Genomic DNA, 12,504 nt, shown 5'->3' on the forward strand with positions numbered 1-12,504 from the left:
GCAATTAAAATTTAATTTTTTTTCCTCAACACATTGAAACTTTTTTAGTATATATTATTTTGATGAAAACTAAATACTAATGACATATAATAGACCGCAACCACGCTTATGTTTGAATTGATTAATTAACAACTAACATTTATGTATGACACCAATTTAAATATATTTATTTTTATTCACTTACAAACTATAATAGGCTCCCTGCTAGACATCAATAACTTAGCGCCCTAATTTAAATTTAGTATTGTTTTCCTCAACACATCAAACAATCTTTATTTATTTATTTATTTTTTAACAAAAAACTAAATGTTTTTTTTATCGACAACGAAATACTTATGATGAACAATCCCAACTAAATCTAGGTGTGATTGACTACTTAACAAACAACTTTTATGTACACCTCAATTTAAATATAATTTTTTCCTCCGCATATTGAAGTTTTTTTGTTTTTTGTTTTTACTATATATTGTTTTCATTCAAAGCTGAATATTTATGGACCAAGGCAATAGGAATCACTCTGGTTCGTGTGGGTTTTAGCCATTGGTAAAGTAGCCCCTTTTTTTAACAAATGGAATGGTGAAGACACATTGAAATTGTTATTTTCATTAGTGTGACACAATTATTGAAAAGAGTGACACAATTATTATTTTCATTAGTGTGGTCACTCGGATTAAATACTTTTGTAATCTTGAAAGCATGTTAATATTGTATGTTAGTGATTTCATATTTTCAGTTGGTTTCATATATAATCTTACCATTGGCTGTTGCAGTGTAATGATAGAGAGGTTACACTAGCTCGTCTTGGAGCTATTTCCGATGCTCCGATTTTTACAAAATTTGGCTAATTGTAGACCGCTTATTTTCACCATTTTTAATATTATATTTGGTAAGTTTAGAAATTTTTAATTTTTTTGATTATTTGTGACAGTATTTAGAATAGTAAAGAAATCATATCTATAAAAAAAAATAGTCTAATCCAAAACTTATAAATGCCATAAAATTTTTGAGTTTGTTTATAAGATATGTCCCTAGAACCCCTTCCTATAAATAAACAAAGCCCAAAATAAATTATTGAATAAAGACACAGAGAGTTTAGAAATTGCATCCAAATCCGTATCTATTATTTCATTGCCCGTTACCCAAAAATTTCAAATTTCACATCTCTTTTCTCTCTCTCTCTCTCCTCAACGGCTACATTCCATTCCACTCCCTCTCCCACTCCCACTCCCACTCCTTGTTGTTTATTGTCTGCATCTCATTTCTTTCTTCATTCTTCTAAAACATGAAGAACTTCATGTTACCAAGAAACGCAATCTTAAGAGAACAAACTGAAACTTGTTCACCAAATCCTCATTCTTTAAAACACAAATTATCCCCATCCCCATCTTCTTCTTCTTCTTCTTCAAGAAAGCATAAATCTTTTAAAGAAAATGCCCCACCACTACCTTCAGATTTCAATACATTACATGATATTGGGAAGCCCCCTTTGTCTGGTGGAAAGATTAGTAAAAGCCCATTATTACCACCTAGACCACCATCTTCAAATAATAATCCTTTGAAAAGAAAGCTTAATATGGAGACTGTTCTTGAACATTCTGTTGCTGGCTCTTCTGATTCTGGTGTAAAGGTATAAAATTTTTATTGAATTTTGTTAGATTTAGTAGTAATTGGGTTGTTATAAGTAGATAGGAACTGATTTTAGTGTTGTGTTGTGATTTAAGGTTATTGTACGAATGCGGCCTCTGAATAAGAATGAGGAGGAAGGAGAGATGACAGTGCAGAAAGTTTCGAGTGATTCGTTGTCGATACTTAATCAGACTTTCACGTTTGATTCTGTCGCTGATGCGGATTCGTTGCAGGTGAAACTTACTACTAACATTTTTTGTTGTTATTGTGATTGTGATTGTAAGAAAGGTTTTCGTTAATTTGTGTTTAATGTCGTTGTTATTCCTTGCAGCAAGAAATCTTCCAGCTTGTAGGTGTGCCTTTGGTGGAAAACTGCCTTGCTGGCTTTAACAGCTCCATATTTGCTTATGGCCAGGTATAAAATTCAATTGACATGAGACCTCAATTTCATTTCATACTATTTATGTTAACAAGAGTTAGTTAGTACTAGACTTCTTACATTGTTTTGATTATTTAGACGGGGAGCGGAAAGACTTACACCATGTGGGGACCGGCCAACGCCTTGTTGGAAGGAAGTCTTGCTACCAGTCAACAGGGTTTAACACCCCGAGTTTTTGAGCAGCTGTTCGCACGTATACATGAGGTGAGATTCTGTATTTCTTTGTTTTGGAATGTGTCATAAGGTAAATATGTGGAATGCTTGAATGGTAATCATACTCTTTTCTGCTTCCTTCACCAGGATGAAGTTAAGCATATCGACAAACAACTTAAGTATCAATGCCGCTGCTCTTTTCTTGAGGTAGCTTTTAATTAAACTCTGTTTGTTTAGTACATACGATTTGGTTTCATTTCCACTTTATAGTTTCTAACATATCTCTGACAGATTTACAATGAACAAATCACTGATTTATTGGACCCAACTCAAAGGAACCTTCTGGTAAGAATAGTTTGTTTGCGTATCTACTTGTATCAATGTTTCTAGGCTTTTATAGTGGGCCAATTATTTGTTTTCATTTTTTTTTGTTCCAGATCCGAGAAGATGTCAAATCTGGTGTATATGTCGAGAATTTGACCGAGGAGATAGTTTGTACAATGGAGGATGTGACACAAATTTTAATTAAGGTAATTTAATTGATCTTTTGCTCCATATCAAATTTGTGTTCTGCAATAGTAGGATGACTTATAGTAGGTTTTTGCTTGTAAAAGATTTCACTGTGACGTATCCCTGTTTAAAATTCTAACTTGTGCATGGTTAGGGCATTTTGCTTCATTTTCCTCATTTTTTTGCTTGAAACTCTTGATTTTCTGTTACACATTCTTGCCTCCATGTTTTTGTTGAAAACTTAATTTGAAAGGATTTTTATCTCAGTAATTGCTTAGCAATACAAAAGTTTACCATTCTGTTGCACATTGCTACAGGGGTTTTCAAACAGGAAGACTGGTGCAACAAGTATAAATGCAGAGAGTTCACGATCACACAGTGTATTTACTTGTGTTGTCGAGTCACGATGCAAGGTAATTTTTGTTGGTTGATTTAGAAGCACTTTTACTTTAGAGGCATGTCAATTAGTAACTACAAATATGTTATCAAACTACAAATATGGTCATACAATTGGACTTGTGTTGTGTAACTTGCGAATGATAGTGATCTATAGAGCATTGTCTAACATAAATGTATATGCAACAGTGTGCATCTGATGGTTTAAGCAGCATGCGAATAAGTAGAATAAATCTAGTTGATCTTGCTGGATCAGAAAGACAGAAGCTAACTGGTGCAGCAGGAGAGCGGCTGAAAGAAGCAGGGAACATTAATCGTTCTCTTTCCCAGCTCGGGTATAATTTTTTTTCTAATGTGTTTTGTTTTATAACGAAACTTAAGTTGGAAAATGTGGTGCATGAATGTGACAACTGATAACTAAACCAATCAAGAAAAATAAAAATGTGAGTACTGGAGTTAGTTATGTGATGATATAGATTTAGAACCAGTTAAGAAAGCCTGATTAATGTGGTGAGAGCTTGCAGACATGAATAGCTCTCATGATTGTTACGCTGGTTTAAACTTTAAGTGTTACGATCTTAAAAAAAATAAAAGACTATTCAACATGATATCTGCATAGACAATTATTATATAGTATTAGCATAAGTTTAGCTAATCAGTGAACATAACTGATTGGAAAGAAGAGCAAAAAATGCATGAGTGTAACCTATAGAAAGAAGTGCAATGAAAGAACGAGCCCGTTATATGAACTCCAAATGAACTCTGCCACCAAAATGGGATTTATAAGATGAATTGAGGCTGATTTTTGGTGAAGATAGTCTTAGAAAATCAGCCCAAACGAAAATGTTTATCCTTGTCAGAAGTTGTTTTGAAATTTGAAAAATCTGAACCGTTGGATAATTTTATAACATTGTAAACAAATTTTGATACGTCTAGACATCTTCAAATGTGTTGATTTTTTCTAAGGATAATCTATGTTGTGGGGAGAATATCTCCACCAAAAATCAGCTTCCAATTCATTGTTTTTATGGTGGAGTTTTTCTGGAGTTCGTATAAGTGGAGTTCATATAACGGGCAGAATTAAAGAAAATGCACAAAGGTTCATTCCCTTTTATTTTGGAGTGTATTCACTTGCCTAATATTGACACTTGACCAAAGTACTGTGGAGAGAAAAAATGACCAATGTTGCGGTAGTGTGCAGGTGTCACGTGGTATTGATTCAGACTGGTTCTTGTGAGTTTCATAATATATATTGAGCCAATCATGGGCATTTAAAATTTTAAATCAATTTGGAGAAAGACCTTTCACTTTTTTGCATGGATGCTAGTTATAGTTTCATGGTCAGTCTAATGGGCCAAGATAATTCAAAAGGTTGATAGGATTCCCTAGAAATGTGACACTTGGTTTTGCAGATAGGGCTATTGTGTCCTGGTCTATAGTATGTTCTCTAGCTAAGCCTATCTTTTATATTTTGTAAGATCAATCTGTTAAAATTTACACAGAAGTATTGATGATTCATTGAATGATGTTATTATAATCCCCGCGCCTGCCACCCAATGGGCCCCTGGGAAGAGGAAAAATAAAACTGATTATACTTAAAAGCACCATTGTTTTTAAATTTTGGGCTTATTACAGTTGTGTAAATCTGAGGGTTATTAGACTTTCATTTTGATAATCTCCATATGAGGGAGTGTAGGTGAAGTAATAATATGCACTCTTCCTTATGCTGTACCTTTTTGCATTTCCTTATTTCTTAAAGCAGTTTGTTTCTAGTTAGCCGAAATTTATTTCTAGTTAGCCGTTCTTATGTTATCTTTAATGGGTGTCGCAGGAACTTGATAAACATTCTAGCTGAAGTTTCTCAGTCGGGGAAGCAAAGGCATATTCCTTATAGAGATTCAAGATTGACATTCTTACTGCAGGAATCTCTTGGTGGAAATGCAAAGTTAGCAATGATTTGTGCTATATCTCCAGCACAAAGGTAAGTTTATAGGTGTTGCTATCTTCGACATTGCCCCAAAATTTTCCTTAATTTGAATTTCATTCCACATTGCAGCTGTAAGAGTGAAACGCTCAGTACGTTGAGATTTGCACAGCGAGCAAAAACGATTAAGAACAAGGCAGTTGTCAATGAAGTAATGCAGGATGATGTGAAAGTCTTACACGAAGTGATACGTCAACTAAAGGTATCAACTACTCTGCTATGCACATTCTTGACCTTGTTTCCTTTTCGTTTTTTTTTTATTCAAGTGGAAATTTTATTCAAGTCAATAATTTGCAAACTTGGCTATGGTATGGCCAAAGGACTTGCATTTGGAACCTGAATTAGGTTTCCAAGAGTAATTTGCATCTATTTCTGCAATCCTGCCCTCTCCCTAGTTAACTTTCGTTGTGTTCAAATTTGAAGTTCGCATCAACTTCGACACAGAATTTAGCAAAGGCCATTCATTCTGTACTAAAGCTGTAGCTTCATCTACACTAACTGGCTTGCCCATTATACTAGCAAATGACGATCATACTTTTTTTCTGGTTATGATCAACAGGATGAACTTCTAAGGATTAAAGCAAATGGCAACCTGACAGACTCGAATGGTAGTTACGCGACTAGTTGGAATGCTCGGAGAAGCTTGAATTTGCTGAAAATGAGCCTCAACCGTCCCATGTCATTACCTCATGTTGAAGAAGATAGTGATGAGGAGATGGAAATTGATGAGGAAGCTGTTGAGAGGCTGTCTGTTCAGTTTGGTCTACGGTGTAAAGAAGATTATGTTAATGAGGAGAGCAAGCTGCAACATCCACATTCAGACTCACAAGTTGCATGTGACAGATTAAAAACTGCAGATAAGATAGTTTCAAGCTCTAGTGATGAAATTGTTTTAAGGATTCAGGAGTCAAATGATCCATCTGGAAATCTTGTATCAGAAGGCCAGTCTGTTGTGGGAATTATTTCTGAGTCAGTTGGTGGTGATTCTGCAATAGTTCCAGTCGCATCTCTACCTCATAATTCTCTCATCACTTCTCCAAATTCGGTGTTCCCTTCTGAACCTATCGTAATGCCCTCTGATGTGTCTCCGGTCCTTAAGTCACCAACCTTGAGTGTTTCACCAAGAGTGAACAACAGCAGCAGGAAAAGCCTGAAGACATTATCAATGTCATCTGCTTCTCAGAAGGATCTAATGGAGGAACAAGTCTTAGGAACGGAAGCTCTACGTCTATCTTTTGCACAGCCTTGCAGAAGTATTTCTTCAAATGTTCCCTCAACTCAAACCAGTAAGAACTTACGCGCGTCAACTGATCACCTGGCAGAAAGTCTCCATCGGGGTCTTCAAATTATTGATAACCATCGTCAGAGTTCTTCTTTGAGGCGGTCTTCCTTCAGATTTTCTTATAAACCAGTGGACTTCAAGTCGATTTTGCCTGTCGAGAAGGTTGATGTGGGTGTGCAAACTCTTCTAGAAGATTCTGTTGAATCAGAAGAACATTTATCAGGATTTCTGTGTGGTGAGTGCAAGAGCAGAATTAATCATATTGAAGATAAAGAGGCCAATGCATTAGAAATGCAACTAGTACCTATTGATGGTTCACCCTCCATTGATAAGTCCAAAAACCAAGTTCCCAAGGTATATCTGTTAACAGAACATGTAATCGAAAATTTTCTTACATATCTGTTGTTATGAAGAAGGCCTCTGGAGATTGAAATCCGTTTGTTCTTTCAGGCAGTGGAAAAGGTCTTAGCTGGAGCTATCAGGAGAGAAATGGCACTCGAAGAAGTCTGCACAAAGCAGAATGCAGAAATTACACAACTCAATCGTTTGGTGAGTTTTAAGAATTCAGTTGTTGTAAAGAGAACATCTTTTAGGCATTAATCTTATGCTCTTCATATTTTGACACCATATTTTCTTTCTATTGTTCATATTAATATATGTTACCCTGGTCGTGATCGACATCACTATTCTTTCTAAATCTTTTCTTATTTGATTGGGGTTGCAGGTTCAGCAATATAAACATGAGAGGGAATGCAATGCTATAATAGAACAGACAAGAGAGGACAAGATTATCCGTCTCGAAAGCCTTATGGATGGAGTTTTACCAACTGAAGAATTCATGGAAGAAGAATTACTTTCACTTACTAATGAGCATAAGGTAAATTTATTACTTTATAAATGCAGCTCTGGAACCTGTTTTCTTCTTCTTTATTACTAACATTTCTTTTTTCTTTTTTTTTAAAAAGCTTTTAAAGGCAAAATATGATAATCATCCTGAGGTGTTGAGAACAAAAATCGAGCTAAAAAGAGTTCAAGATGAGCTGGATGACTATAGAAACTTTTTTGAAATGGGAGAGAAGGATGTGCTTGTTGAAGAGATTCAGCATTTGAGAAGCCAGCTAAAATACTATGTGGACTCTTCGCCAACCGTTTCTGCTAAAAGCCGAAGTCCTTTACTTCGGTTGACATCTTCTTCTGAGCCTAGTTCAGCACCTTTGTCTACAATTCCAGAATCCACTGAGGAAAGTGCTGAAGACAAGTTTGAACAAGAGAGACGTCGATGGACTGATGTAGAGAGTAATTGGATTTCTCTTTCTGAAGAGTTGAGGATTGAACTGGAAGCAAGCCGCTCTCTTGCTGAGAAGCAGAAGCAGGAACTTGATTGCGAGAAGAAGTGCTCTGAGGAGCTGAAGGAAGCCATGCAGATGGCAATGCAGGGATATACACGTATTCTTGAACAGTATGCTGAGCTTGAGGAGAAGCATATTGCATTGCTTGCAAGGAACCGAAAGATGCAAGAAGGCATAGAAAATGTCAAAAAAGCAGCTGCAAAAGCAGGGGTGAAGGGTGCTGAATCTAGGTTCATTAACTCCCTTGCTGCTGAAATTTCAGCACTGAAAGTTGAAAGAGAAAAAGAAAAGCGGTACTTGATGGACGAAAATAAGGGACTTCAGGCTCAACTGAGAGATACAGCTGAGGCTGTACAGGCCGCTGGTGAGCTACTTGTCCGGCTTAAAGAAGCAGAAGAAACGGCTGATATTGCTCTGGTATTTTAGTTGCTTCCTATAGACCTATATTAGTAGTGTATCTACATTTATTCGCTTGCAAATTAATTAGCTTATAACATCAAGAAAATCTTGGTTGTAGCTTTTGTTCGTCGTCTCAGAAGTATTCTTTAGACTCCACAAGCATCAGAAGTTAGAACTCTGTTGCACAGGCACCTTTAAACCTCTTGTAGTAGGATTTAAACATCTATTTTTAAAGGAGTTAAGAGCAGACAGGCATTGTAGAACAAAAAATGGTAAACTGAAAAACAGCACTCTAAAATTCCATCGTTTATGAACTGTTTTATATATTAGTGAGAGCATTATTTTGTGGCAACACTAGGAGTACCTTTAAACCTCTTGTAGTAGGATTTAAACATCTATTTTTAAAGGAGTTAAGAGCAGACAGGCGTTGTAGAACAAAAAATGGTAAACTGAAAAACAGCACTCTAAAATTCCATCGTTTATGAACTGTTTTATATATTAATGAGAACATTATTTTGTGGCAACACTAGGAGTTAGGTTACTCTTCTCAAAAAAATTTGACAGCACAATTCTCTGTTACAATTTTTTTTGTAACCAGTTAAGAGATTCTGAAGACAACTTTTACTTGGATTTATTGCATACATGCCAGGACCTCTGATATGTTTGTGAAGGTCTACTATATCGGTGTCATTGATATAAAGGAAGCCTTTTTTTTGTTGTTCCTATATGTCAGATTGTCAGGCACAAAAGCAATACTTCTGCATCTTATTGATATTGTTTTCTTATTTCTAGATTAATATGTACATTTATACTTGAATTATTATTATTATTTAAAAAAAAATAGTTTTGGATCAACAGAAACGCTTGAAATTGTTGTTGTTTTTGCATGACTTGAATCGCATTTATTGTCATTATCTTTCAATGTCTTGCAGAACCGAGCTGTGGAAGCAGAGCAGGCAGCTGAGAAGGCGTACAAACAAATTGATAATCTGAAGAACAAACATAAAATTGAGATCAATACTTTAAACCAGTTTCTGGGAGAGTCTCGTCTACCTAAAGAGGCTCTGAGACCTTACAATGATCCTGATGTGGTTAAATATGATGTTGCGGAGAGCCTAGGTGCTGAGAACTGGAGGGAAGAGTTTGAACCTTTATACCCTGGAGAAGATCAAGAATTATCAAGACTAACAGAGCCCTCTTCATGGTTCTCTGGTTATGATAGGTGCAATATCTAAGTAAATTGTAATCGAAGGTTGTGTACTAATTTTTATTTGTTATATAGCACTGTTTGTACCTGTTATCGTATGTTCCATACCATAGTTTTCACTCGTTGCTACTTGCGAGGACCACAGTATTGGTTCTCCTATTGTCTGGGCTTCAAGTCCTAAATGACTTGATTTTCTTTACAGAATGAAGAGTTGAATAATTGATTCTTTTTGTCTCTACATCTCTTTAATTTTATTCGGGTTCTCCATTTCTTAGTTGCCTTGTGTGGTTCAGAAGGTAGAGTTGAACTGACGATATTTCATATGGTGGGAAGGGAACTTGAACTCGAAGTTGAGTTTTTTATAATGAATCGTGACACAGCAGAAGTTGAGGAGAGAAACAACTGATATCAGATCATGACAAAAAACAGTGGTGCTTATGGAGCAGTTATCCAGTGCCAGCCAGCATGCAAAATTTAGTGGATTTTTCATACCAGCATGTTGAGGATCGTTCTAAATATCCTTAGGCAGTCACACATTATGCTAAACAAGTCACACATAATGCTAAACAAGGCCTCATACATTTTTCTCTTTGAAACTTTGTGTGTATGTTGATGCAGTTACTCATTTTCATTGTCACTCTTCTCATTTCATTTCTATGCAATCGTTTCCATTTAGGCAAGAGTCCTGAGTTAATGTTACATGGTAGGAATCGCTGAAATATGCTAAAACTAAGCTAATAAACGGACATATTTGGCACTGATAGATCTCAAAATGATAGGTATTTTTTCTTTTTTGCAAGGTGCGGAAAGGCTCAGAAGTAGGACAAGCGGCTTCCAATTTCCAATTGAGTAGATCAAAACGTTATTCATTCATTACCTTGCACACATGGGAGGCAAAAGAAGACAATGCAACTAACACTTACTTTGGCAGTCTCCTAAAAATGAGACAATAAGACAAAGGAAGTTATGGCATTGGTTCCCTTTTAACATGAATGTACCTTTGTGACTCTTCAACTCTAAAGAATATTAGGATGAGGGGAAGGAAGAAAGAAATTGGAACAGTATTAGCCCAAAGGGTATCTATCACTATATAATGTACGAATCTTTTTCCTCTTTGCGTTAAGATTTTTATAAACATGTAATTATTCTTTAGGAGAAAGCAACAAAGTATCACCCTGTAGAATACTATACAATGAGGGAAGTGACTTGAAAGTGACAATGTTATTATTACATTTTACACCAACCATTTGTTTTATGAAAAAGAGTGAAATTCATGAGTAAAATGTCCCAGCCATTCAATTGATGTAGTATGGTGAATACAACAACTATATTGATTTGATTTTATGTGAGGGGTAAAAGGTTGGTCTGATCGTGACAAATTAATGCTCTCCTACCAGATAAAAAGTGGGACAAATTGGTTCTAGTGGGTGATCCTTCAAAATGCACCAACTAGGAATGTCCATGGTTTGGTTTGGTTCGGTTCCTGAGGTACTGAAAACTGGAATCTAAATTCTTGGTTGTCATTGATTTTTTTATTTCCAAAGGTATTCTCAAGTCAATGCATATGAAATAGGATACGGAAACAAGATTAAGAAAATAAGTGAGTTAGACTATAACAATCTGCATTTTGAGCACTTGCTAAGCTCAATCATATGCATTCATAGTTGCAGAAAATTGAGACGAAAATGATTCATCAGAAATGCCTGCTTAGTTTGGATTATACGTTTCTCGGCACGTAAGATTGCATTATTCTGTTGATCTGGCTAGTTCATAGTTATTCGCATACTAATTCTCGCTTACGGAGCTTACATTAAGGCGAGATTGTGCTAATAATACTAATGTATTTCACACAAAAGAGGATTCAGAATCGGTTTAAACAATTCTGATTCCAAACATTTGTAACACAACTTTGCATCCAAGTACCAAAAGTTCTTAGTACAGTTGGAAGCAACCATGGTGGTTGGTACAAACAATGATGTTTCTATCTTCTCAGTTCCTGTTTTTTCTACCTTTGCAAAGATTGATTCATACCAACCAAGGTAATAGCTAACATCAGATGAGATGAAAGATGAGACACAAGGACGTGATAGTCTTACTGATTGAAACAGTGAGTACTAGACAGCCTGTTTAATGGACCCCTTAATGATGATTGATTATAACCTATAGAAGCAACCACTTTCCAACAATCACTCCTAACCATTGCAATTACCTTCATTCGGTCCCATTTACTGTCTTGTACTGACTCATGTCCAGCCTTTCTCTTATAAACCAAAGTACCGACTCAAGAGTAAAGACTCTTCCTGTTTAAAAGGACACCAATCCGTATAAACGTACACAAAAAACACTATTTTCTGGGAATATTAATTTACATAAAACATTTGATAATCGTAAACTCACAATATTAATTTGTGCCCAAGTTCTAAAACAAGGTGCTGATTAAAGTAGACCAATCCTTCAATTGGGCCGGGTGTAAGTGAGTGTAACCTGGCTTTATGAATAATTTTTAGATAAAACAGCGGGTAGTATCTGTAGTTAGTGGGGGTGCACCATAGATTGCACATGTCCCACTATATAATACAACTTAATGGGCATTTGGAAAGATAATAATGGTTAGGATTATTGGCTGAAAATGATGTACTTGGCCATTCAAATTCTGTTATAGATGACAGACTGGGATTAACTGTCTTTACCCAATGTCATTTTCAATGATCGAGTGCAAGAAAAATCTCTAAGTCTATTATCAGGACTTAGATTAAGATTTCATCTTAATTCAAGGCGTATAAATGGCAAAGACAAAAAGAAAGAGAGAAGAAAGCGTGTATATGTGAAAGCGAAGGCATAGGAAATAGAAATAATTGTAATTGTCATTTGCCGGACAAGTACCTTCCTGTGCAACACAAGCTTAATAATCATAAGAATCTTGGAAGTAAACAAGTTTGCTTGCATGGGATAAAATATAATGAAGAGTGTTGTACGCACGAACCATAATGTCTACTCTCAAATGCTATTCCACAAAATTAATCAGTAAAAAATCCAAAAATTAGTAAAAAAGACTTTTTCATTTTTGTTTAAATATCAAACTATCAAAGTGGGTGAGATGTCGTGGTTTCAAAGCTGGCATGCGGTACGGTTGACATTTGGGTTTGATTTATGTTTCCT

The 12,504-nt window shown here is 35.7% G+C and overlaps 1 protein-coding gene across 1 annotated transcript; it reads left to right on the forward strand.

Annotated features, from left to right (window-relative positions):
- Nucleotides 1-1,149: 1,149 nt before the first annotated feature.
- Nucleotides 1,150-9,579, forward strand: LOC147472715 (kinesin-like protein KIN-12B). Its single transcript, XM_086588342.1, has 16 exons — nt 1,150-1,627; nt 1,722-1,859; nt 1,958-2,041; nt 2,144-2,269; nt 2,366-2,425; nt 2,510-2,563; nt 2,656-2,748; nt 3,046-3,141; nt 3,314-3,459; nt 4,956-5,105; nt 5,181-5,310; nt 5,668-6,744; nt 6,841-6,939; nt 7,115-7,267; nt 7,356-8,156; nt 9,071-9,579. Exons 1-16 carry the CDS (start codon nt 1,283-1,285, stop codon nt 9,371-9,373), a joined length of 3,855 nt encoding a protein of 1,284 aa, XP_086444468.1. The 5' UTR covers nt 1,150-1,282; the 3' UTR covers nt 9,374-9,579.
- The last annotated feature ends 2,925 nt before the right edge of the window (nt 9,580-12,504 follow it).

This window comes from Coptis chinensis, unplaced genomic scaffold (assembly GCF_015680905.1).
Source record: "Coptis chinensis isolate HL-2020 unplaced genomic scaffold, ASM1568090v1 utg912_pilon_pilon, whole genome shotgun sequence".
Classification (NCBI taxonomy): domain Eukaryota; kingdom Viridiplantae; phylum Streptophyta; class Magnoliopsida; order Ranunculales; family Ranunculaceae; genus Coptis; species Coptis chinensis.

What these genes read in the sequence shown, in the direction of transcription:
- LOC147472715 (XM_086588342.1), top strand. Translation starts at nt 1,283, where the DNA reads ATGAAGAACTTCATGTTACCAAGAAACGCAATCTTAAGAGAACAAACT. An exon ending in CTTCTGATTCTGGTGTAAAG is followed by an intron (nt 1,628 to 1,721) that starts GTATAAAATTTT and finishes TTGTGATTTAAG; the next exon opens with GTTATTGTACGAATGCGGCC. An exon ending in CTGATGCGGATTCGTTGCAG is followed by an intron (nt 1,860 to 1,957) that starts GTGAAACTTACT and finishes TATTCCTTGCAG; the next exon opens with CAAGAAATCTTCCAGCTTGT.